The sequence below is a fragment of the Typha latifolia genome, chromosome 1 (genome assembly GCF_019914945.1).
Source record: "Typha latifolia isolate L0001 chromosome 1, TyphaL0001v2, whole genome shotgun sequence".
NCBI lineage: Eukaryota > Viridiplantae > Streptophyta > Magnoliopsida > Poales > Typhaceae > Typha > Typha latifolia.
The window spans coordinates 23,464,037-23,485,884 of record NC_133086.1 but is presented as its reverse complement, the minus strand read 5'-3'; the positions used below and the strand labels follow the sequence as shown (position 1 = coordinate 23,485,884).

At 36.9% G+C, this 21,848-nt stretch overlaps 6 protein-coding genes across 10 annotated transcripts; 2 read left to right on the top strand and 4 right to left on the bottom strand.

The window, feature by feature from the left end:
- Positions 1-463: 463 nt before the first annotated feature.
- On the bottom strand, positions 464-9,743 carry LOC140802291 (fimbrin-5-like). Of its 2 annotated transcripts, XM_073157764.1 has the most exons (15): positions 9,600-9,743; positions 9,262-9,463; positions 8,987-9,157; positions 8,653-8,891; positions 8,263-8,434; positions 7,597-7,635; positions 7,341-7,409; positions 7,087-7,203; positions 5,900-6,111; positions 3,017-3,172; positions 2,744-2,943; positions 2,075-2,232; positions 1,892-1,988; positions 1,604-1,695; positions 464-1,190 (listed from the first exon to the last, which is right to left on the bottom strand). In XM_073157764.1, exons 2-15 carry the CDS (start codon positions 9,346-9,348, stop codon positions 897-899), a joined length of 2,103 nt encoding a protein of 700 aa, XP_073013865.1. In that variant the 5' UTR covers positions 9,349-9,463; positions 9,600-9,743; the 3' UTR covers positions 464-896. The 2 variants fall into 2 exon arrangements, with proteins under 2 accessions (XP_073013865.1, XP_073013871.1); XM_073157770.1 differs by lacking the exon at positions 9,600-9,743 and having other exon boundaries at positions 9,262-9,530.
- Positions 9,744-11,009: 1,266 nt separating this feature from the next.
- LOC140782136 (fasciclin-like arabinogalactan protein 7) lies at positions 11,010-13,372 on the bottom strand. 3 transcript variants are annotated; one of them, XM_073128572.1, is made up of 2 exons: positions 13,244-13,372; positions 11,010-11,965 (listed from the first exon to the last, which is right to left on the bottom strand). In XM_073128572.1, exon 2 carries the CDS (start codon positions 11,919-11,921, stop codon positions 11,160-11,162), a length of 762 nt encoding a protein of 253 aa, XP_072984673.1. In that variant the 5' UTR covers positions 11,922-11,965; positions 13,244-13,372; the 3' UTR covers positions 11,010-11,159. The 3 variants fall into 3 exon arrangements, with proteins under 3 accessions (XP_072984673.1, XP_072984655.1, XP_072984663.1); XM_073128554.1 differs by lacking the exon at positions 13,244-13,372 and adding an exon at positions 13,068-13,223; XM_073128562.1 differs by lacking the exon at positions 13,244-13,372 and adding an exon at positions 12,949-13,064.
- Positions 13,373-14,831: 1,459 nt separating this feature from the next.
- On the bottom strand, positions 14,832-17,568 carry LOC140791259 (rho GDP-dissociation inhibitor 1-like). Of its 2 annotated transcripts, none has more exons than XM_073141742.1 (6): positions 17,189-17,568; positions 16,742-17,076; positions 16,576-16,642; positions 16,151-16,369; positions 15,889-16,013; positions 14,832-15,300 (listed from the first exon to the last, which is right to left on the bottom strand). In XM_073141742.1, exons 2-6 carry the CDS (start codon positions 17,015-17,017, stop codon positions 15,217-15,219), a joined length of 771 nt encoding a protein of 256 aa, XP_072997843.1. In that variant the 5' UTR covers positions 17,018-17,076; positions 17,189-17,568; the 3' UTR covers positions 14,832-15,216. The 2 variants fall into 2 exon arrangements, with proteins under 2 accessions (XP_072997843.1, XP_072997834.1); XM_073141733.1 differs by having other exon boundaries at positions 16,742-16,988; positions 17,092-17,226.
- Positions 17,569-18,482: 914 nt separating this feature from the next.
- On the top strand, positions 18,483-18,902 carry LOC140799987 (uncharacterized). The gene has a single exon (XM_073154632.1). It carries the CDS (start codon positions 18,483-18,485, stop codon positions 18,900-18,902), a length of 420 nt encoding a protein of 139 aa, XP_073010733.1.
- A 255-nt stretch (positions 18,903-19,157) lies between these two features.
- On the bottom strand, positions 19,158-19,749 carry LOC140791276 (uncharacterized). The gene has a single exon (XM_073141766.1). It carries the CDS (start codon positions 19,703-19,705, stop codon positions 19,283-19,285), a length of 423 nt encoding a protein of 140 aa, XP_072997867.1. The 5' UTR covers positions 19,706-19,749; the 3' UTR covers positions 19,158-19,282.
- A 1,046-nt stretch (positions 19,750-20,795) lies between these two features.
- On the top strand, positions 20,796-21,728 carry LOC140791271 (uncharacterized). The gene has a single exon (XM_073141753.1). It carries the CDS (start codon positions 21,132-21,134, stop codon positions 21,552-21,554), a length of 423 nt encoding a protein of 140 aa, XP_072997854.1. The 5' UTR covers positions 20,796-21,131; the 3' UTR covers positions 21,555-21,728.
- The last annotated feature ends 120 nt before the right edge of the window (positions 21,729-21,848 follow it).

The window sequence follows — 21,848 nt, the reverse complement described above, 5'->3', positions numbered from 1 at the left end:
GTAAAGTTCCCAACAGTGGTGTATTTATACATCTGGACATTGAAATTATGGTAGATTTTTTAGGTGCTGGATTAAATCAGACTGCCAAAAAGTCATTATTGAATTGTCACATGATAGGTCAACCAACTCCTGGAAATGATTTGGGTAGCATGTCTAAAAAAATTCATTCCAAAACCATCAAGATTCAGGGCAGATTGCCAAACCATCACAAGTTGATAAAAAAATAACTGAAATGCATAAAAGGAAATTCATGATCTCTTCAAGTTAAACATCTATAGCTTTTATACCAACAATGAGGAAGATGGCACAGCTCATACACAAACAATTCTAACAGCTATGCTTCTTCTCACCTGTGAAATACTCTTCAGTTTGACATTCAAATAACTAGCTGATTCAACAGAGCAACATTCTCAAGCACGAGTAGAACTATACTTTTCACGTATCAAATACACCATAGGCAAGCTTTGATACCTCATACAAACAATTGCTGAATTAGTCTGCTCCAATGGATACAAATGGAAGAGAAAATCCCTGTACCAAGCTAAATATATCTACAAAACTATTACATCCTCAGGAACAATCTTCATCTAGAACTATGAATGCCAAAATGCACTCTTTTATATATTGCTTATTCAACAAGAGATGAAAGAAAATTGAACCACCAAAGAATGACTATTATGAAATGAACAACCTATAGAGACATCTTTTCTCTAACCTACCCAAATAACATGTAAAAGGAGCAAGAACAAAATCAACGAGTTCCATCGCAACAATTTCTTGACACGATGCATGCAGCTGCTATTTTGGTAAGTAAAGATAAGCAAAACAAATTTAATGCTATAGAAACAACTTTTCTCTTGTTGCATAGATATCACCCATTTACTTGGTCCTGTTGGTCAATCATCAACTGCAACACTGCCATTATCTATTGAGGTGTTGGAATTTTCATCATCAATTCTCAAGTTGGAAAAACTTTCCGCAACAACATTCTCTTCTCCATCTGAGGAGGGTGCTTTCAGTGAAATACCATCCTCATTGGTTGCTGAAGCATCAGCAGAGAAGTCTGCAGGTTCCGAGGCTTCAGAGTTTTCAGCAGGTTCTGAGGCTTCAGAGTTTTCAGCAGGCTGTTGCTTCTGCAGGCTCCAGTACATGATGCTTGCAGTGAGCGTGAGGATCATCTTCTGATTAACCTGACATAATAAAAAGTAGCTTATAACGTTAAAGACTGTAAAGGAAAGGAAGAACAAAAGGAGGGAAGAAGAAAATGTTCCGGAGAGTCCAAGAATTAAATAAATGAAGAGGCTTTACTAATTATATGGATACATTCATAAGAAAGAATCAGAACGAGTTAGGCAAGAAAACATCAAAATATTCATCAACAAAATAATGACGATGCCTATCAAGTCCTCATAGTTCTTCCAACAAGAAGCACCATTACATGAAAAGGTGCTTGCTACAAACATACTATGTTTAGCATGCATGAATAATCCCTGCTTTGGATTGGGGGTAGCGAGAAAAATTCCTCACAAGCAGTAAACACGTTTCAATATCTTTTCTACTTATTGAATTGCACGAACATTTACAAAAGATTTTGCTACTTTACCTCCATGATGTCCTCTGGCAACAAAAAGACTGAACATCCAAGCTTTCTAGCAACACTGATAATATATGTAGCATTCAACTTCTTCTCCTCCTCTGTATTCGAACAACAGAAAGAGAGACGGTAAAAAAAAAATAAGAATGATGTATTCCAGCTCAAATTTGCAAGAATATTTATAAGGATCTTATGCTAAATAAATTAAATAACAAAAGTACAAAACTATGCAAATGCATGAAGATCATTTGACTATGAGTAAACAGTAAATTTATTAATAGGGTGCAAAATGCGCACCATCTTCGCCCTTTGTGACTACTTTCCAATTTACAACTCTTGGCTGCACGGCACTAAGAAGTTCAAGGAAAAATATTCCACTTGATAGGTTCTTATCCTGAAGGGAGAAACAAAAGTTAAATATCAGAGCTTAGAAAACAACACTCAAATGGATAGGAGACATGTGGAACTGGATAAGAGTACCTTGAAACTATCCATCTGAGAGCTTTTTCCTGATTTCTTAACTTTATTATTTGCCCAGGTCAGGATATCAGCATCCGATATCTCTTTTCCTTGGGAGTGGAATCTCAAGTTCTTTAGCAGTTGAAGAATATTGAATCTCATCAGCTGCCATAGAAAAGCTGAAATAAAACACAGGGTCAAAGATATATCTCTTCTTTATATTTTTCACTTTTCAGGAACTTTAAATATATCGTGAATACACTTAAGGGGTGACTCCAACACTGCCTCTTTAATGCTGTGCTTGCAAGCCAAAGGAAGAAAATTTTCAGCACCTCTGAGGTTAAAGCTTATAAAAGAAACCCAATAATGTATGACAAGTAGCAAGGCAAAGGGAATTCACAACCAAAGTAGTGCAAAACTTTACAATCATATTGTAATACTGAGCCAGCTTGGAATGGAAGATACTAGCATTTATCTTGGTTTCCCCGCAAGTTTAATGGTGTCAATATCAAACAAGAATTAAGAGGCACAGAGTATACAACTACACCAGTGTATTAAACTATTAATAGAAACTGGATATCAATTTTAAACAGGAAACTAGACAAAGAAGGAATGTAGAATAACAAGTGATTTGAAAAACTAATTTTTGTGAAGAGTGTACAGAAGGAAATGAACAACAAGCAAAGTTACCAAGAATCAGCTTCTTATTTCCTTGCACAATGTCATTTCCAGCCACATTCACTAGAGAAAATTTCAACTGCTTCCCAATTTTTATCACTTGGTTGCAGTTTTCAACTTTTCTAAATGGCATCTTGATTGGAGGTTTTGATGCTTGCTTCCAATTAACTGATCCAGGGGAAATTTTGTCAAGTACTTCCAACAGGACCCATCTGCACATACTTTCAAACATTTAGCCAACAAGATACTAAGAAGTCTCATTCATTACAAAAAAGAAAATCTTACCCATTTCTGACATCCTCAAACAAATTATTAACATATGTAAGAATTCCAAGGCTGTTGATCCACAAACGAAAGGCCCTCTCTTCCCTAGATATTTGGACGTCATCAGGTGTTGATTGTGCAAATGTAATCTGCTTGTTGTCAGTGGATAAGCCATTCCTGCATACATTGTATTGATACTCAAAATGAGACTACTAATATAAATAGAAATTCAGCATGTAAATCATCACAAAATGTCCATGTACAACAAAAAGTACTTCCTAATTTATGATTTTATTCTACACTCTCTAGCAGTACTTGTAGTTAGATGCAATGATGATCATGCTAGTGCCACGTGTCGGTCGGCACAGGGCATGCCAAGCGGCATGCCTCTACATGTCAGTGGCACGCCCTTGTGTGCTAATGCCACACATTTATAGTATTTTTAATAAAAATTTTAGGATATTTATAGATGTTTTTGAGTCTTCGGCATGTCAATTTTTTATTTTTAATTTGTTTATATATATATTAAAACCTACATTATAGTGTTTTATCTTTAGATTATTTTTGCAAAATGAAATAATAACTAAATATAAATATTATTCGACACATAATATGATTGAATACATTCACTAAAACTAATATTAATGATTTAACACTTCATAATATGTTTAATACTCCATAAGATAAATAAACACATAATAACATTCAACACATAATATTAATTGATAATAGTTCAATAATTAAAACTAATATTTAGTTTAACATAGTATGACGAGGAGAATTAAAGACTTTATTTGTCGGCACAAGAATAGCACAAGAATATTATACTTGTCGATAATCTTCAAAACTCATCCACTTATAGTAACGTCTCACATAGTCTTTATACAAACAGGAATTTTACAATTCTCCTATGATATAATATGAATATTAAACATGTATGAGAACTAAAGTTGATTTGATGATAATTGACGAAAATAAAAAGGAATTTAAAATAAAAAAGCTCCACATGTCGTGCCGAACCAACATGCTTGGCATGGTAGTGTGCCACTAGTACACTCCGTGCTAAGTGTTGCGCGACTATCGGCATGGTCATCCTTAGTCAGACATGTGAATAAGTAAAACAATTCCATGAACTAAGAAAGAAATAAGAAGAGTGACAAGGCACAAATGTGTTAAAGAATTCTATTTTATAAGGAGTATATGTTAATAATACTTTTTATTAAAGGAGAAAACATAGTTGTTTAATGTTAATCAATTAGAGAAGTGATCGATATAACACGAACAGTGGAGGCACAAAATGTGGTAAGCACGTCTGCTTAATTTCTTTTGCATTAATTTTGCTTTTCCTGTAACCTTCAAATTAGTTCATCCATACAGTGCAAGCAGCAACCACAAAATTTCTGAGTTTATAAATTTGTAGACATATTACTAGTAGAACCTCAACCAGAAAATGAGTATCCTCCTTAAGGATTCACAACCTAAAATACATTCTTAATCAACATATCTAGTATAGCATAACAAAATGCCTAATCATGTAAAATCTAAGATGTAACTTATATCAGTGAACCTTGTGCACATCAAATGAGAGTCCAGAGACACACGGTATGCTTTGTGGCAAATTTTATGTAAATCAAGATATTACCAGAATTGTAATGTGTAGTTGATACCAAGCGAGAGAAAGAGATCATAAAATAGCCAGGCCAGTATTTGGAGTTAATTGGTGACATTTACCAAACTATATCTGTTAAAATTTGAGTAAATTGTGAAAATCCTTATCTAATATTATGCTAATATTTGAATATGATGTCATAGCTCATAGTGGTTGTTCATTACATATCGTATGATTAAGCATTTGATGCAAATTTGCTCTAAGGAGATGCATATGATATATGGAAGTCATGGAACACTAGATTAATTAATCACTGCATCTGAAAAGGCAAAGTTTTACAAAGATCTCTAACCACTAAGAAGATGCATATGATGACAAAACACTAAATAAATGAATCACATCTAAAATGCAAAATGTTACAAAGATCTCTAGCTAAAAAAATTGAAGCTGATTATAGATTACTAGTGCCTAAATATGTACCAGGCAATGCCACAAACTCTGCAACAAAAGTTTTAAGAACAATTAACTATGAAAACATTAATCAGAAATTACTTGGAGCACTTCCTCATTGATATCATTAAAGAGCATAACGAGTATCTGCATTTACGCAAATTACTAGCTTACCTTCACGAATATATATTACAAATAAAGAGACACTGATTTTCTAAATGTTCTTAAGAAAGTAACACCAAATGATAAATATATGCATACAATGCTGACTGATCTGCACAAACTTATGTACTATTATCTTCACTATTATCCAAACGATGCCAGAGAAGTTGACAAAAGAGTTGACCAAAGAGTTCATGAAAGATGATTTTTCAAGGTAGCCTATTACAGTTCTCTTTTCCCTAATCTTCATTGTTACCACCAAAGGAGCACCAAATATTTGAAAAGTCCTGAGAAAGATTGATTACAGTTGATTAAAAGTAGAAACCCTAAGTTAATCTAAACTGTAACTCTGTAAGTAAAAGTGCCTGTGAGAACTAATGTCTTTGTGCTAACCAAATCATATCAAATATAAGTCGCCAGCTTCATAACATTAAAGTGATTGTTAGTTAAATTGTGTTGAGAGATAGGGCCATCAGTTTTGGGAAGCTCCTGCTATGGTGAAACAGGATGCACAAAACTAGGAAAGTGGTCAAGTTCCTGCGACTTCAGAAATTCTTTCAGTTTAAAATTGATCTTATATTCAAGTGCAAACAACTCAAAATACTCTTGCATGTGATCAATATAACTTAGCGATATAAAATTTGGAAACTCCTTAAGATAAAAGGAAGTGAAGTGCTGCTCACCTGTGCTGGAATATTTGTGCAACAAACGCAAGGTTCAAATTAGCAGAACCTTCAACAATGTCCTTGGGAGTCAAATATCTTTTGCAATCCAATTTCTCCGCTTGTTCAAGTACCAATTTTGCCCTTTCATTAGGATCCTTAGTATCAACAATTGTTGGGGTACTGTACTCAGGGGCAAGAGCATTAAGGAGGTGAGCATAGGCTTCTCCATCCTGGGTTTAAATGGTAATGTGAGCATAAAAGCACAATAAATAAGTTTCCATAAAAGAAATAGGAAACAAGATAGAAGGGAGGCAACGATTACTAGGACTAACAAGAGTACTATATAAAAATGACTTCAGATCACAAATAGAATCGATGATATTTTGAGTTTCTGATGGTTGTTGAACAAAAATGTGGCAGGAAAGATTCTCTTTATCTCCATATAGGTTAATAAAGTGCTATAGAGAACTAGCTGGAAATTCTGATGCACATGGAAAACAACACCACAGATTAATAAGAAACCCATAGTGCAGAATGGATACAGTTTACTTTGATACTTTAGTATGTCCCAGTTTGTTACTAGCTTTACTAGTTTTGGAATTCATGACATGCAGATGAGCAGATCAGATTCTTCCCTTTTCTAATCTCTAGATCACCTTCTATTTACTCTTCATCAAAGTACAGTGACTTGCTTGTAAAAGTACAACACGTTTTTATTTTCTTCATAAAAGAATAAAGCCAGTAAAAGGATTTTGAAATAATGCAAGAAACCCACAATGAATACGTTGGGATCTAGTAAGATTTTATTCAAGACATGACCTTACTGACATAAAAAAACTGGCAGGTTAATTGTTACCAGCACAAAGGCATTCACATTATTAGAACAGATTATAAAGTTAGGCTGTATATAGATACTAGAAAGCACCAAGTTTCTGTAAGCAATAAATTCTGACCCCTTTTCAGTAAATGAAAAAATTGAAATGTTTGATCAAAAAACCACTTCTATGGATAATATTTCAGGATATATTTTTTCCGTGATGATTTGTTCCGAATATAATGCCAAATCTTTAACAGGAATACATACTTAGAATAGTGTTGACATAATATGTTATTGCATTAGGCAAGTTTAAGTGTTAATGATACAGCTGCCATGACTTTCATAGTACATGAAAAGAGCAGAACAATTCAACAGTTCAGGTATGCACCTTTACATCAGAAGAGAAATTTGTGACAGTTTTCTTATAGCCTGCTTTCTTGAGATGAAAATTCATCCATTTAAGTAACATTTTTTCTGGAGCTAAGCTCATTAGCTCATCCATGTCCTGTATAACATCAGACTAGCAAACATTAATAAGGGCAACATTATCCAACATAATTCATAAATGATTATATATATATAATTATTTATATATATATATAGAGAGAGAGAGAGAGTCTTGATAAAGATTTAACAAGTAACCTTGCCATCATCTACCAACTCCACCAGCTGGGGTGTCTTTCTGAGGTTCAGATCAGCTAATAGTTGTATCTGCAAGGACAAAATATCATTAATAATTATCATTTTATGATCTTTAAGTGTATAATATCCTATATGTTAGGATAATCTTCTCATATTCATCAAAGAAGTACACAGATCAACTACTTCATAAACCTATAATACCTCTATCTATGGTGAAAAGAATTTAAAAGAAAAGGAAAAGAGTTCCGGTCAGTACCTTTATGATTTGAGATATCAAACCAAGAACCAAATGAGGCTGCACAGAAATGATAAAGCTTTAGTTTGCATCCCTATTACGAATTCCAGATTAGTTATTAAAAACACACTCCTTGACATGTTAGTAAGAGCAACAATACAATTTTCAAGAGGATCCTTACGAGTTATGAACAGTTTCAATGGCCTGGCAGGCCAGAAAACCAAAAAGTCTAGTAGAGATGATTCTAGACTGTTAACTACAAGCAAGAGGCACTAATCATTATACTTTCAGAAACAGGTAAGACGGCGACCACAAGTTTAAGCTGGACTTGTCATAAACCTAACCTGGACCTATTTTAGATTTACATGCATTTTAAGCAAAAACCTTCAGTTCAATTTACAATTATATAGGCTTAGGAAATAGTAGAAATAGATAATAATTAAAGAAAGCACACAGCTTTTCTTTTCAAGTACACAAGCCCAAAGAACAAGAACAGTAGTAGGCAGGGGAAGAGTTCTTTAAAAAAGAATGAAGTAGAGCCCAAATATGCAAGCAAGAGCATCAAAGAAGGCCTAGCCAGACCATCAGTTATAGCAAGAACACAGTAACTAATAAAATATAAGGATGGTGGGTAGAGCAAACAATGACCTAAATAGAAAAGAAGAAACTATCAACATCAGAACTTACTCTCCCTTCAACCAAGTCCTGTGTGCCAATATTAACCACCGTACATCCAATAGCCTTTGCAGAGTTGAGGCAAAGAGTGTGATTCTCATTCCTCTCCCATGGGTTGAGAACTCGTTTCTTATTAATAGCCCTCTCATCTATCGTCCCCGGAACCGCAACATTGATCAGTTTGCTGGTCAAATAAGCAAGAAATATAGGTAAATCTCATTACAACTAATTGTAAGTATGAGAAAGCTTTTCATTAGATCCAGCAATATACAGTTGCCAACTTATGCATACTTATATATAGAACAATCGCTTCCATCTACCTTGTTACTCTTTTCTCACTATAAATAGACTAAATTACCAAAAACACCAAGAATAAGTACAACATGGATCGAAATAACTTACCACAGGAGGACACCATCCCTCACAAGGTTGAACAGATCGTTGGAGGCGGGATCCAACGGCAGATATTTCTTCAAGAAAGCATCCTCCCCAAGATAGCTATTGATGTGTGCCACATAAGACGCCTTCTCGGATTCATTAATGGTGTGCAAGAGTGTGGTGGTGGTGGCTTTCAAGAACGAAGAGGAATTCTTCGTGCCACCAAGTTTAGCAGCCGCCCGTGCTTGAAGATTCAAATAATCCTGCCAAATTTCAATTCTGCATCATCAAGTCCTGTCTCTAGCCTTTTATATGATAAATCCGAAATCAAGAAACAGAAACTAGATCTCCGATATACCCGAAGGAACGTTTCAAACTCAATCTCCTGGTTGCTGTCGGCATGCGACTCGCCAAGAACAGCAACGATCTCTTCCTCGGTTACCACCTCGTTGATACCCTTCAATTTTCCCATCAATCGTGGCAAATCTTTGATCGTCACATGACCTGTCTCTCTCTTTATAGAAAGAAACTGAAAAAAAAATCCAATTTAATCGAATATGAACAATGCGATCAAGAGTTTTGAAGAAAACCCGTAGAGAAATCAAGAAACAAGGGTTCTTTCGGATCGATTACCTTGGATTTAAGCCCCCGAAGCTCCACCTGTGTGAATTGGCTCTGGAGCCAGGGATCGGAAACGAGAACCCCGACGAAACTCGACATCTCACAGTCCTTCGACTTCCTTTTTCAAATCTCAGATCGGAATCCCAAAATTCGCCTCGCAAATCCTACGTATTCTCGATCCCGATCCAAAAAACTGCAACTTTTCTCATTCTAGCTGCTTAAAGGAGGAAAAAAAAAACCCCCCATTAAACATCCACAGAGATAAGAGAAAATAACGCAACGAAAACATCGCGATTAGTTGTTGAGATATCAAGAAAGCGACAACGAGGATGAGATGAGCAAAGACCCACCTGGCGGGATCGAAAATTCGTGTGCGAACACGTAATTCTCGTCCTCCACCCTCCTCCTTTTCCTCTTATATTCTTTCCTTCTTCTCGCTGTTCTTTTTTTTTTCTCTTTTTAACTCCCCCAGTCCAAGTAATTTGTCCTTCTTTATAAATTTCCAGATTTCGTGGGGTAATGGAGGAGATGTGGGGGCCGGTCGCTTTTTCCTAATCTCTCCTCTCTGCCGAAAGCTAAAGAGAAGCGGTTGGTTATTTCCTTCTGCGGGCCCGCGAAGAACCAGGAGCTTTGCTATGTAACAAGCTGGCATTTTTAGAAGCTTGCTTGAACCGGTTGTACCTCAATTGGACCGGTTCAATTTCCGGTTCATCATCTTGGACCGGAATAATTAGGACACACACACACACATATATATATATATATACTTTCCTTTGTCTAGTCCTGCATCTTCGTTTTGGATATAAAAAAGAACAATTGAACTGCACTACTGCAGCATGGAAATTGAGCAACAAAACATAAACATTAATTAAAAGTGTCTTTATATTATTAAAGGGCCCACAAGATTTTAGAACAATTTTGATGAGATAAAAGTGTTGATCAACCTCAATGCTGGACTGTCTAGCCTCTCATACTCTTGCTACAGAAACACAGAAAGAATGAAGAAATATATATATATATATTTCTCCAATGCTGATGGTGGTGAGAGTGTAAGAATTGGTCCTCCCTGCTACCAAAATTATATTTTACAACCTTTGTTCCACTAATTCTTCAACCAAGTTGACTCACTCTCTGGACAAGTTGGCTGAAACATTTGTCACATATCTGCATCATAAAATCAGAAGGCACACACTTGCCATTTGTTTAAGAGATTTTTGCATATAGCACCCTACATTTTGATAAAATTATAATTTATACCTTATATTTATAAATTCTTTTAGTATAAATTAACTTAACACGTATGTTTGATTAAATTTAACTAATAAATCTTATAGCAATATATTTTCTACACATCTTTACAATTTATAAATAATAAAAATATATAACGTAAATAATAATTTTATTAAAAGACAAAGTGTTATATACAAATTTCTCTTTTTCTTAATTACAACGAGAGAAGTTAGTAAGATACCTTTTCTCCCTAACATTTTTGTTTAATTTTTTCAAAGTTGAAGCAAAGAAAGTTGCAATCCTATCAGGATGAAATGGTTCCTAGGATTGGAATGGGAATGCCAGTGCCAGCCATTATGCTGGAACAGGGTGTGAACAAGTCTTACTAGAGATGGGACCTCCTTGTTCATATAGCACAAGTCAACAGGAATCTTATGAATTCTTCAAATATCAATCATGCTATCTATCGATTGGCTTTCTGCAGGTACGTGTATTTGAGATTCACTGTAAAGTTATGTGGTAACTGTAGATACCATAGCAAACAATATGCATAAAAAGTAGAACAAGTAACAAGAACCCATATAAAGTTTGACACATTACAAATCTCAATCCTATTTTAACATCTCATTGGGAAATATAAGCAGAGCAATGAGTGTGCTTTGTTTGCTGTTAAACGCCTCTCAGAACACAAGCATCAGAAGACCAACACAAGCCATGATCAAGTAATTAACAAGACCAACACCAATGCAGTAGGAAGGGCTTGTTGGAGGTTTAGGAGCCAGAACTGTTGCACTTGTGCTAGGCTTAGCGTCTGATGGTTTACCTTGGGCAGCTGGGGCCTCAGCTGGAGCTAATGGTGGATCAGTTCTGAAAATTTCCAGAGGAAGTAGAACCTTGTCAACCTCATAAACTGCAACTGGTGCAGTGGAGTACACACTGCTAGTAATCTTCGGATTAGACCATTGTGATGCTATGCGAATTAGTCCCATGTCATCAGTGACATTGAGAGCATACTGTCCACCAGCAAAAGTAGTGACAGGATTCAAGTTGCTTAAGTTCTTGAAGTCTGATAGGGAGTAGTACTTGGGCAAGCCATGGTATAGGAGGAGGGACTTGAGCTGGTCTTGGGTGAGGTTGGAGAATGTAGACTGTTTAAGAGATGCAAATGCCGAGTTCTTTGGGACGAAGATTGTTACGCCTTGTTCTGTGTTGTTAGCTTGGTTTTGGAATGTTTGGATGACTTGAGTTTGTAGAAGATAGTTGAGAAAGGTGCGGAACGGGCCGGTGACGGAGAGTAGCTCAGTAAGGTTTACATGGTGTGGAGCAGGAGCTGGTGCTGGAGATGGAGGTAGAGATGGAGAAGGGGGAGTTTGTGCCATTGCAGGAGATGAGATCAATAGGACTAGCATGATACTAGCACAGACAGCTGAAGTGAGCTCCATTATCTAAACTCTCTCCTTTCCTTGATATAAGAACTATTATGGCCCTGTAAGAACTAAGCAACATCAAAACAAGCAAATGATATGGAAATAGAAACCTTCACAGTTCAAATTTCAAGATTTTGATTGGCAAATAATGAACAAGAATGTCTAGATTTCAGACGTATAAAGTAAAGAAAGCAAGAGAGCAGAATTATTTCATTCAAGTAATGTATCAGAACAGTCGTAAAGAACCTTTTTGAATTAAGCGTACATTTTGACATGCTCTCTCACATTCAAAGGACCACATAAATCATATTAGAAAAATTCATGGTGAAGAAAGTGAAAGAATATGTTTCATTGTTCTCAAGAAGCATAGAAGGAAAAGAAGAGAATTGTGCAAATAAACTCTAGGCTTATGGCCTTTACGGTGTAGTACAATCAGATTTCTCATCACAAAATCCATTTATAACTGAGCATAAAGAAGCATTTGAGGTGGATGAAGGGAAAAATCCTAATAGATAACACATTAAGGAGATCCAAATTTATTTTTCATCAAGAGGCAAATAAGTACTACCATTAGAAAGAAAAACTTGCTACAAGGCAGAAATGGAACAGAAGTTACTTAAATAAAAAAAAAGAATAGATAGAAAAGGGGTGGCACCAAAGAGATTCAAGACTCTAAGAAACAAAAAACAAAAGATATCGGACTTGTTCCAGTCGCATGATGATATTGTCAGATCACCACTAGCATAGCATCTGCTATAAGAGATACCAAGCAAAACATATAGCAACATTTTATCCCATTTAAAAGGTTGTTAAAGGATCAAAAAGCTAGTAAGACCCAAGTTGGGAAGTCTACCTTCAATGTATGAGAAAGGCAACAATATTGAAACCAACCAGATTGAAGACAACTTTCCTCTATGGCAGAAGAAAAAAACAAGAAAAGTCACCTTAATCTAAACCCAGAAAAGCTAAGGACCGCCAAAAAAGATTCAAAAACTTAACTAATAGAAATACAAACTTCATTTAAGATTAAAGAGAAAACAACCTTCAAATATAGATCCACTTGTGGTGAATGCTACAAGAAATCGAGGTGGAAGCAGGAACTATTAAAAAAAAACCAAATATCTACTCGATTCAGAGAGGAAGAATGGTTTAAGAACATACTTGCTCAGAGGAACTCAAAATGCGTCCAGACGAGGTAAAGAAACTCAATGGAGGTGGAAGTGCTAAGGCGTCCTATATAAAGTAGTTTGTCTGGAAATGATGTGATCTTCTTGGTAGCTAGAAGAGGTTTGACAGTATATTTGAAAATAGACACTTTTCCAGTTAGTTTATTTTACCTTTTGGATTAAGATGTACTTCTCCCTCTCTCTCCTCCTTTTTCTTCTTTTTTATTCTTTCTCTTCAAGTGAAAGACCAAAGCATTTCAAACAATGGCACTTCAACTACTCTGCTTCCTTTTACTCCACCTTGAGTTCAAACACCAAACATAGTCATGAAAGATAGATATATTTTTTGAAATGTGTCAGCAATTTATTATCTCATGAGAGAAGTTCTTCTTGTGGTTTTCTATCAATAAATTCTTTCATGTGCAACATGCAGTGTCTTGCTCCTTAAGGAGGTTGGTGGTCCAAAGGATGGGCCTATCACTTCCAGTTATCTCAAATGCATCAATAAAGCCCTGTCTAAGTAATAAAGTGGGCTTCCTGAGGACTTATGAATGATTTCTAAGTTCTATCATAAATAATCTGATCAATTGGATGTGGCTAATAAAGAGGAGGTTTGCCATAGATTGCTGTCCTCGAACTGCACGTGATCAAGCCATGGAAGAACAGACAAAGACATATGGACCACTCAGGCCTAGGAAGAAGTTTAAGCATGTCTTCTAAAGCCATTGATACCTTCCAAATTTAGAAGTTTAGCTTTGTTTATTAATATTTTCCACTTAGCTGGAAAGCACTTATCACATGCTCAACAGACAGAGATGGAGACAAATACAGTCGAATCTATGAGAATTTAAGTACTCAGTTCCTTTTTCAAATTAGCTCTTTAATCTACTGTTTGTCTGCCTCTGCAACATTGCGCATTTCAACACAAAATGGATGAACCATACTAATGCTTAGAATACAAAACTTGCACAATACAACTATGCAAGTTGCCTGATGGATAAAAAAAAATTGCGATTACTATATTGTTATAATTCAAAACAGACTGGTTTAACTTTTTTTTTCTTGACTTTTTTCATGAAGTAAAAGTTTTTTTATAATATATTATTTATGAGCCCGAAGTCTATTGTTTCAAACTATTACTGAACTATTAATTTCGAATTAAATACTATCAAAATATCATTCTAAGTTATTATATTGTCGAACTACTCTTACAAATTAATACACCATTGAGCTATTAATCGAATCGAACCGAGCTAATAAATTAAGTCACTAAACTATAAAATATTTTTTTATAATAATTATTTAAAGTTAGAGTCGAATTGCGACGTGCTGGCTGTGGAGAAGGTGGTAACAATTTTACAAGAATTTGTCCACAAATAAAAGTGTAAAAAAATTGAGTGAAAAAAAAATAATAATAAAAGTAAAAGTGATTCCTAGTACAGTGGCTCTTTTTCAATGAGTAGCAGATCATCTACAGCCCCAACTGCAGGAAATTCAGGCAGTGGGGGCATCTAGGTAGTCTATGATTGGTTGTCAAAAGATTATCTAATCAATTTAGAAGTATCTAATCAATTTAGAAGGCAACCAAGGGCATTTTCTCCCTGTTCTGATACCAGGTCTGCAGGAGGAAGCATATCTGTAACATTTTCACATTTTTCCTCTGGCAACCATAGTTGCAAAGAACCTTCTACAAGCTTGGCTTTTGATACATCCACACCCTAATAAAGGGAACTATGAAATGTACTACTTGACCAATTGGTTAGATGATAATTAGATAAATTTCTTGACAGCAAATATATAACAGAATCAAATGGCTCTTGCCTTGAGATCATAAGCAAGTCCCTGTTTGGTAATGTCTTAAATAAAAAGCATACAAGAATTTTCCGAACGTGACCATAGATCATGAGCAAATGATGCAATCTGAGTGAGATGAAGCAACACTCATTCAACAAATCCATATACAGATGGTTAAAGCTAGCACAAAGAAATGTAGCCAAGCAGAAGAAAGCAGAGAACCATCAGACCGCAGCACTGTTATTGATGATGCCTTGGTAGACATTAGCCTCTTTTCATATATGCGACTGTATCATGCAAGAATCAACTGCAAACAATGGCTTCAAAGGGCTCAAAAGCGATGCTTTCCATCATCTTGTTGCTGATGGCCATTCTCTGCGTATGTCGAATGTATAATTGATCTCCAAGTAACGCTTTCCATCATCATCAACAAACTGATGTGAAAAATTTAGACATCGCCCCATTAGTTAGTAGCCATAGAAAGATAGCCATTAGACAATAGTTTGAGGTTCTACTCACAAGCTGACAGAACATTATTGATCTGTGTCATTAACAAATTTGTCATCTATTGTTCTAGAACTCAAAAGGCAAAGTAGATTGTATAGTAATGCTCATAGGACTGCATATTAGTACTTGATAGGATTTATTCATTGCTACCACAGCCTAACATCTTTATCAGCAAATTTGAGGTAATCTGAAAATATAAGGTCGACTGAAGAAGAAGGTTCAGGACTAAGTTGTAATCTGAACCACTGACAAATTTTAGCTGATACTAAGTGTTGACTGTGGACAATTTACCAAAAATTGAGTTATTAATTATTATATTGCTTTTCTTCAACAATTAGTGATTTATTGGCTGTCATGTTGTGATATTTGACATAAATATTTAAAAAAAACCAATTACTACAGATTCAATGTTTATATCCAATAATTTGCTGATGAAAAAATTCAGAATAGACATTCCTTTAAATTTTATGCAATGCGAATTTCGCAAAAAGAAATTGAGGGCATGCAAATCTTACCCTAGTTCTTGCAGAATAAGATCCTCTTGCAAACATACCAGAAGGGGTGGTCTCTTCTGGTGTTTCATATATGTAAGGCTCAAGCTGAGGGCTGAAGGTCCCTAGCATCTCTTTAGTGCTATCCACTGCAATGGAAATTGATTGAGTAGCAGTAAGGAGTTATTAAACTTGGATTTATTGTCACCATTGTGAGAAAATAATCTACTTTAATTCATGTAATATGGAAAGCCAAGTGCCAGATAGATGCCAAAGATGAACTCACCCTTAATACCAGTCTTCCAAACTGTGTTAGTGTATCTGAGACCAGAGACAATATTATTGCTGACAGAGAAGGTGAACTTGAGCTTGTAGTGGCTACCTTCTTTCAGGGTGAACCACACACCCTTGGCATTGGGCTCCACAGGAAGAGGGAGAACGATGTCAGATCTATCAGGAGATAAGATTGAAAGGCTCAAGATCTTAACCTCTGGGTCCAATATTTCTACAACAAAGTAAAAGTAATTAAAAAGAAACATTAGGAAAATGAATAGTTAGTCAAAGTTGAGATATATGTGAATAGTTAAGAGGCTGAATTGCAAATCTTATGCTGGAAATGGAAAGATTCTTTTTCTGAAAAAAGGCAGCACAAAAGTTAGGCAAATTGAACTTAAAAGAAGGAACTTTTGGAAGAAAAGAGAGTGGGGTCACCTCCCACAGAGTTCAAATCCACACTCCCCAAAAGCTGCTCCTTCCACCTTCTCAGGCTATCATCATCCTGCCGGTTAAAATGATGAAACATCCATGAACAGTAGCTATGATCATCACAAGCAAGCTAAAGAAATTTGGGAAAGAGAGAAGAGCAAAGGGAGCAAACCTTATCCTTCTCCATCTGGTCTTTGAGACTGACCTGAGGACCCAGATCAATTCCTTTGACAACCTTACTATCATCATCTTCTTCTTCATCATCACTGGCTAAGAGAGAAGCCTCACTCATCTGCCTGTTGAGCCTTTCAGCATCACGGCCATCCTCTCCTTCCCTGTGCACCTCCACCTCCTTTGGTGCCAAGATCCCATTTTTATCGGCTTTTTCTCTGTTCTCTTCCAAACCCATGTCGTTAGAGCTGGAAAGAACTCCAATGGCCAAAGACATAGCAACCCCAACACATCAACTTAGAGCAAACAGAGTATAACCGTATAGAAGACACAGACCTGAAAGATACCCACCACCCAATAGAAGTCAAAGTACAAAGAGCCAAAAAGGAACCAAATCCGAGACACCCACCAATCCAAAACGAGGAGGAAGAGAGAAAAGAGAACGAACCCAACGAAAAAAAAACTAGCAGTTCGAAAGATGCCCCGCAGCACAAACAGTAAAATAACACGACCAAGGGTCCAAGGGGAGGAGGATTTCGACAGACAAGAAGAACCCAACAAGGGAAAAGCTCCACTGAGACAAGAACTAAGAAGAACGAGGAGGAGATGGTTTGGGTCTAATTGGAATTCGCAAAGAAGAGGGAGGCAGGAAAGGTAATGGAATTATCTAGAGAGAGAATGAGGTGGCTAGAACGTGTCAGTCACTACCATAGAGGGAGGGAGGGAGGGAGGGAGGGAGGGATGGAAGAAGGAGAGAGAGAGAGAGAGAGAGAGAGAGAGAGAGAGAGAGAGAGAGAGAGAGATCTCATGCACAGCGAAACATTGGGTGGTGATGAGCTGCTCTCTGACCCATTATTTGAGGTACCCCTCTGGGTTGGGATAGCAGGAACCATTTGGGTGCATGGCTTACTGTGATTGGCTACAAAATCACCCAGAGGTAACTGTTGGACTTTTTTTGCAAATCACCATATAGTTTAGCCTTATGCATTGTGGTCCTCCTGACACTGCACTGCACTCTAGAATGATAGGAAAGAATAGTTAAAATTCACCAAAAACTATCCTCTGCTATCCCGTGAATTGCAACTTGAAGTCTTTGTACTGCTGCAATATATTCTAAGGTACACTTCTGAGGTACCCCAAGGAAAGCTCATCAATTCTAAGGTACGTTGCAATTTTATCATTTTTTCTATAAAACCATTGTGTTTATTCTTTCTTTCTTTCTTTCTGTTAAAACTAAAATTTATCTTCTCAGATGTTCTTTTTTTGCAAAGGTGAAAATAGAGAAGATGTGCGTTTCAGTCAGAGGTGTATATAATACACTGAAATCATTTCTTTATCATAGCTAATACGTGATAGTTTTTTTTAATATACTTAAAATAAGTGATGATGCGTCTCAATTCTCAAACCATAGAAACGTGGCCGTTTGCAATTGGGGCCCGCAACTTTCAGCTCTGCAACTTAGTGGGCCCAAAAGAACCCATCAACTTATTTTAAATTTTAATTTTCTAGGCCTGCTATTAGATTACAAGTTTACAGCCCATTGAAACAATTTGCCATCACCACCCAATTTGTCAAAGTATTTAAAAATAATAAATAAGACGGTTTAATTACAATTAACCATGGTACTAATCCTAATTCCTTCTCGTCGCTCTATCCCTATATATATCTATGCGTATATAAGCAAGAAGCTATATACCTTACCCTCCTCCTCCTCATAACAATCGGTTAGTTAGTTACTTAAGATGAGCGTAGAAGTATTGGACGAAGCCACCATCCGCAGCTTCGTCGAGGACGAGGAGGCCTTCAACACGTCGGTCGAGGACCGGTTTCGCAACCTCGATGCCGACCACGACGGCTTACTAACCTACGGCGAGATGGCCGCCGAGCTCGAAAACCTCAGAGTTCTCGAGACGCACTTTGGAGTGGACGGCGCAGGGCTCAGCAACGACGAACTGGTCAAGCTCTACAAAGGTCTGTTTGCTAGGTTCGATCACGACGGCAACGGAACGGTGGACTTGGAGGAGTTCCGGTCCGAGATGCGCGAGGTGCTGCTCGCCGTCGCCACCGGGATCGGGTATTCGCCGGTGCAGATGGTGATCGAGGAGGGGAGCTTCCTTAAGAGAGCAGTGGATCGTGAGTTGGCCATGAGAAAAGAAGGTTAATTTATAAATTACGCAGTATTTTGCAATCTTAATCGCTGTAATTGTACTGCATTTTGTGTGTACCAAGGAAATTCTGTTTGATTTTTTTCTTTTTTTGCATTTAATTATTTTATATTTAATTTTGAGAGTCGTAATTTGTGTCGTGGATTTAAAGAAGCCTTTGCTATGTGCTGGTCAACGCCTTGAAATGCTTTCTTCTTTTGAGATTTGCCCGAGACAACGAAGTTGACCACGAGATCTGAATGCTTCTTTGACTTTTCATAAAAATTGCCTCCTTTTATTGAAATCATTAACTCGTACAAACACAAGTATATGATATACGTCTACTTCATAATCTTACTAAGTGAAAAAAATCTATAATCAAATAATAATAATTAAAATTAAGCAGCAGGAATCCTCTGAGCCAGCTCTCTCTCCACAGCCCTCTTAAGAAAGCTACCTTCTTCAACCACCATTTGAATGGGCAAGAATCCGATTCCATTCGCCACCGCCAGCATCACCTCCCTCATCTCATTCTTGAACTCCTCCAAGTCCACTGTTCCATTGCCGTCATGATCAAATCGCTTGAACAGCCCACGGTAGAGTTGCATCAGCTCATCTTGGCCCATCTCCACTTCGTCCACCCCAAAGTGCTTCTCTAACACCCTGAGGCTCATCAGCTCCTTAGCCATCTCGGAATAAGTGAGCCGGCCGTCGTTGTCGGCGTCGAGGCTGGCGAACCGGCCTTCGACGGAGACGTTGAAGGCCCCTTCGTCCTCGACGAAGCTGAGAATTGTGGCACCGTCCAATAATTCTACACTCATGATCTTTTGATGAAGACTGGCTCTGTGATTGTGACTCTCTTGTTGGTTTGAAGAAGAGAAGGTGGTGGGTGTAGTATATTTATAGAAGAAAAGAGAAGGCTTTGGTTAATTAGTTAGTAGATATTGGTGCAATGCGTGTATGGTTGGCCGGTTGTTTTAGGTGTGGTTGGAATTTTGTTCTCGGGTTTGGTATGCTATGGGCTGTTTTTGGTGATTGGGTGCTGATCGAGTCATTGGTACTTGAAATTTTTGGCAAATTACACTTAGGCCTACATTGTTTAAGGATTTACGAGATTACACCTTGATATTTATATTTTTGTAGAAAATTTTCAAATAACACCCTATATTTTTACTATTTCTTTGTTAACATCTGACATTTTGTAACTCAAGCTTTTTTTTCTTTTTTCTATAATTTTTACTTAACACACTGTAAGTTAACTTAACTTAACTTAACTATTTTTAAATAAAAAAATATCGAACAAAGAGTCATTCCTAAAATACCTCGATTGCATGTTGGAATATAGTGATTAAATTTGAAAGAGGTTTTTAATTTGGTTGGGCAGGTTAGCATAGTGTATGGTTTAGAAAGAGTTTAACTAGTGTGGATTTAAATCAGAATCTTTTAAGAGTATTTAAATAATTTAATTATTAGAATTATATAAATTAACAGTTAGTTAAAGTAATGTCACGAAGCTATACGAAAATTATAGGAAAGTATTACAAAATCACGGAGGAGTGCTAATAAAAAATTAATAAAAATATATGATTTTATTTAAAAATTCTCCTTAAATTTGAGGAAAAGAAATAGGATGTTCCAATCAGGCATAGTCAAGTTAAGGCGTTTTTCAATAATAAAGCCCAAAAAATAGGAGTCAAAAATCTAAATTCATAAACACGTAGGATGTTTCTGTAAAAATTCTTTTCTTAGGAAGCAAGGAAAGTTCGTCGAGTCCAAAGACGTGTTCTCAATTCAACATATCTCTGCTAGCGAACGAAGAGAATACGCAGAGAATATTCTTACGGAGGATCCGGCGCAAACGGTTTGAAAAGCTTTTATTCCCAGTCTTAGAGAGTCAAAAGCTTCAAAGGTCTTGAGGGTGTGATCGAATCGAGAGTTTAATATATTTGTAGGTCTCGCAAAGTTTTCAGTGGGCTTCGAGTGTTCACGAAGTCATCAAATTAAGGACCAAGAAAAGTATATCCTTGCCTTCCTCGAGTTCAACGAACATTCTTAGGCACACCGTAGCCGACCCAACTCTCTCCACCGACTTGCCTAACAGTCCAAAGCCCATAGCATCCGATACCAAACCCGAGAACAAACAACAGGCCACCATTCTCTATCTTTCTCTATAAATTGCATGCATACTTACCTTCTCTTCTTCAAACCAGAGAGAAGCAAAACTTATAGATTCTGAGAAGTATAAAGATGAGTGTGGAGGTACTAGACGGCGCGACAATTCGTACCTTCGTCGAGGACGAGAGGGCCTTCAATGGCTTGGTCGAGGACCGGTTCGCGAGCCTCGACAGCGACTGTGATGGCCTGCTTTCTTATGCTGAGTTGGTTAACGAGCTGATGAGCCTCAGGGTGTTGGAGAAGCACTTTGGGGTGGATGAAGTGGTGATGGGCCAAGATGAGCTGATGCAACTCTACCGCGGGCTGTTCAAGCGTTTTGATCATGATGGCAATGGAACAGTGGACTTGGACGAGTTCAAGGCTGAGATGAGGGAGGTGATGCTGGCGGTGGCAAACGGGCTCGGCTTCCTGCCGATTCAGATGGTGGTTGAAGAAGGCAGCTTCCTGAAGAGGGCTGTGGAGAGAGAGTTGGCTCAGAGGATCCCTGCAGCATGAATATGCTTGATGATCATGTACTTTCATATGATAAAATTATAGATAGGATAAGATTGCATACCTGTAACAAGCTTTTGTAACAGTAAAGTTCAATAACGTAAGCAGTTCTGAAAGATATGTATACCTTCAATGCTCTAATTAGCAAATCAAGTTTCATGAGTTGTAGCTGATAAATCTTTTGCAAGACCAAGATGAGAATATAACAAGAACATCGATACTAATGCATTAATATTAGCTGTTCACAATTTGTGTAAGGAACAGCAAAGCCAAAATATTTGATGTCAGACTATTCAA

Bases quoted from the DNA above. Each gene is read 5' to 3' on its own strand.
- LOC140802291 (XM_073157764.1), bottom strand. From the start codon at position 9,348: ATGTCGAGTTTCGTCGGGGTTCTCGTTTCCGATCCCTGGCTCCAGAGC. The intron at 6,112-7,086 runs GTGCATACCTGA...ATTTAAACCCAG, and splicing joins ATTTCTCTTCTGATGTAAAG to GATGGAGAAGCCTATGCTCA. The intron at 1,191-1,603 runs GTAAAGTAGCAA...TTATTATGTCAG, and splicing joins TGCCAGAGGACATCATGGAG to GTTAATCAGAAGATGATCCT.
- LOC140782136 (XM_073128572.1), bottom strand. From the start codon at position 11,921: ATGGAGCTCACTTCAGCTGTCTGTGCTAGTATCATGCTAGTCCTATTG.
- LOC140791259 (XM_073141742.1), bottom strand. From the start codon at position 17,017: ATGTCTTTGGCCATTGGAGTTCTTTCCAGCTCTAACGACATGGGTTTG. The intron at 16,643-16,741 runs GTTTGCTCCCTT...TTTAACCGGCAG, and splicing joins ACCAGATGGAGAAGGATAAG to GATGATGATAGCCTGAGAAG. The intron at 15,301-15,888 runs GTAAGATTTGCA...TTTTCACATCAG, and splicing joins CTTATTCTGCAAGAACTAGG to TTTGTTGATGATGATGGAAA.
- LOC140799987 (XM_073154632.1), top strand. From the start codon at position 18,483: ATGAGCGTAGAAGTATTGGACGAAGCCACCATCCGCAGCTTCGTCGAG.
- LOC140791276 (XM_073141766.1), bottom strand. From the start codon at position 19,705: ATGAGTGTAGAATTATTGGACGGTGCCACAATTCTCAGCTTCGTCGAG.
- LOC140791271 (XM_073141753.1), top strand. From the start codon at position 21,132: ATGAGTGTGGAGGTACTAGACGGCGCGACAATTCGTACCTTCGTCGAG.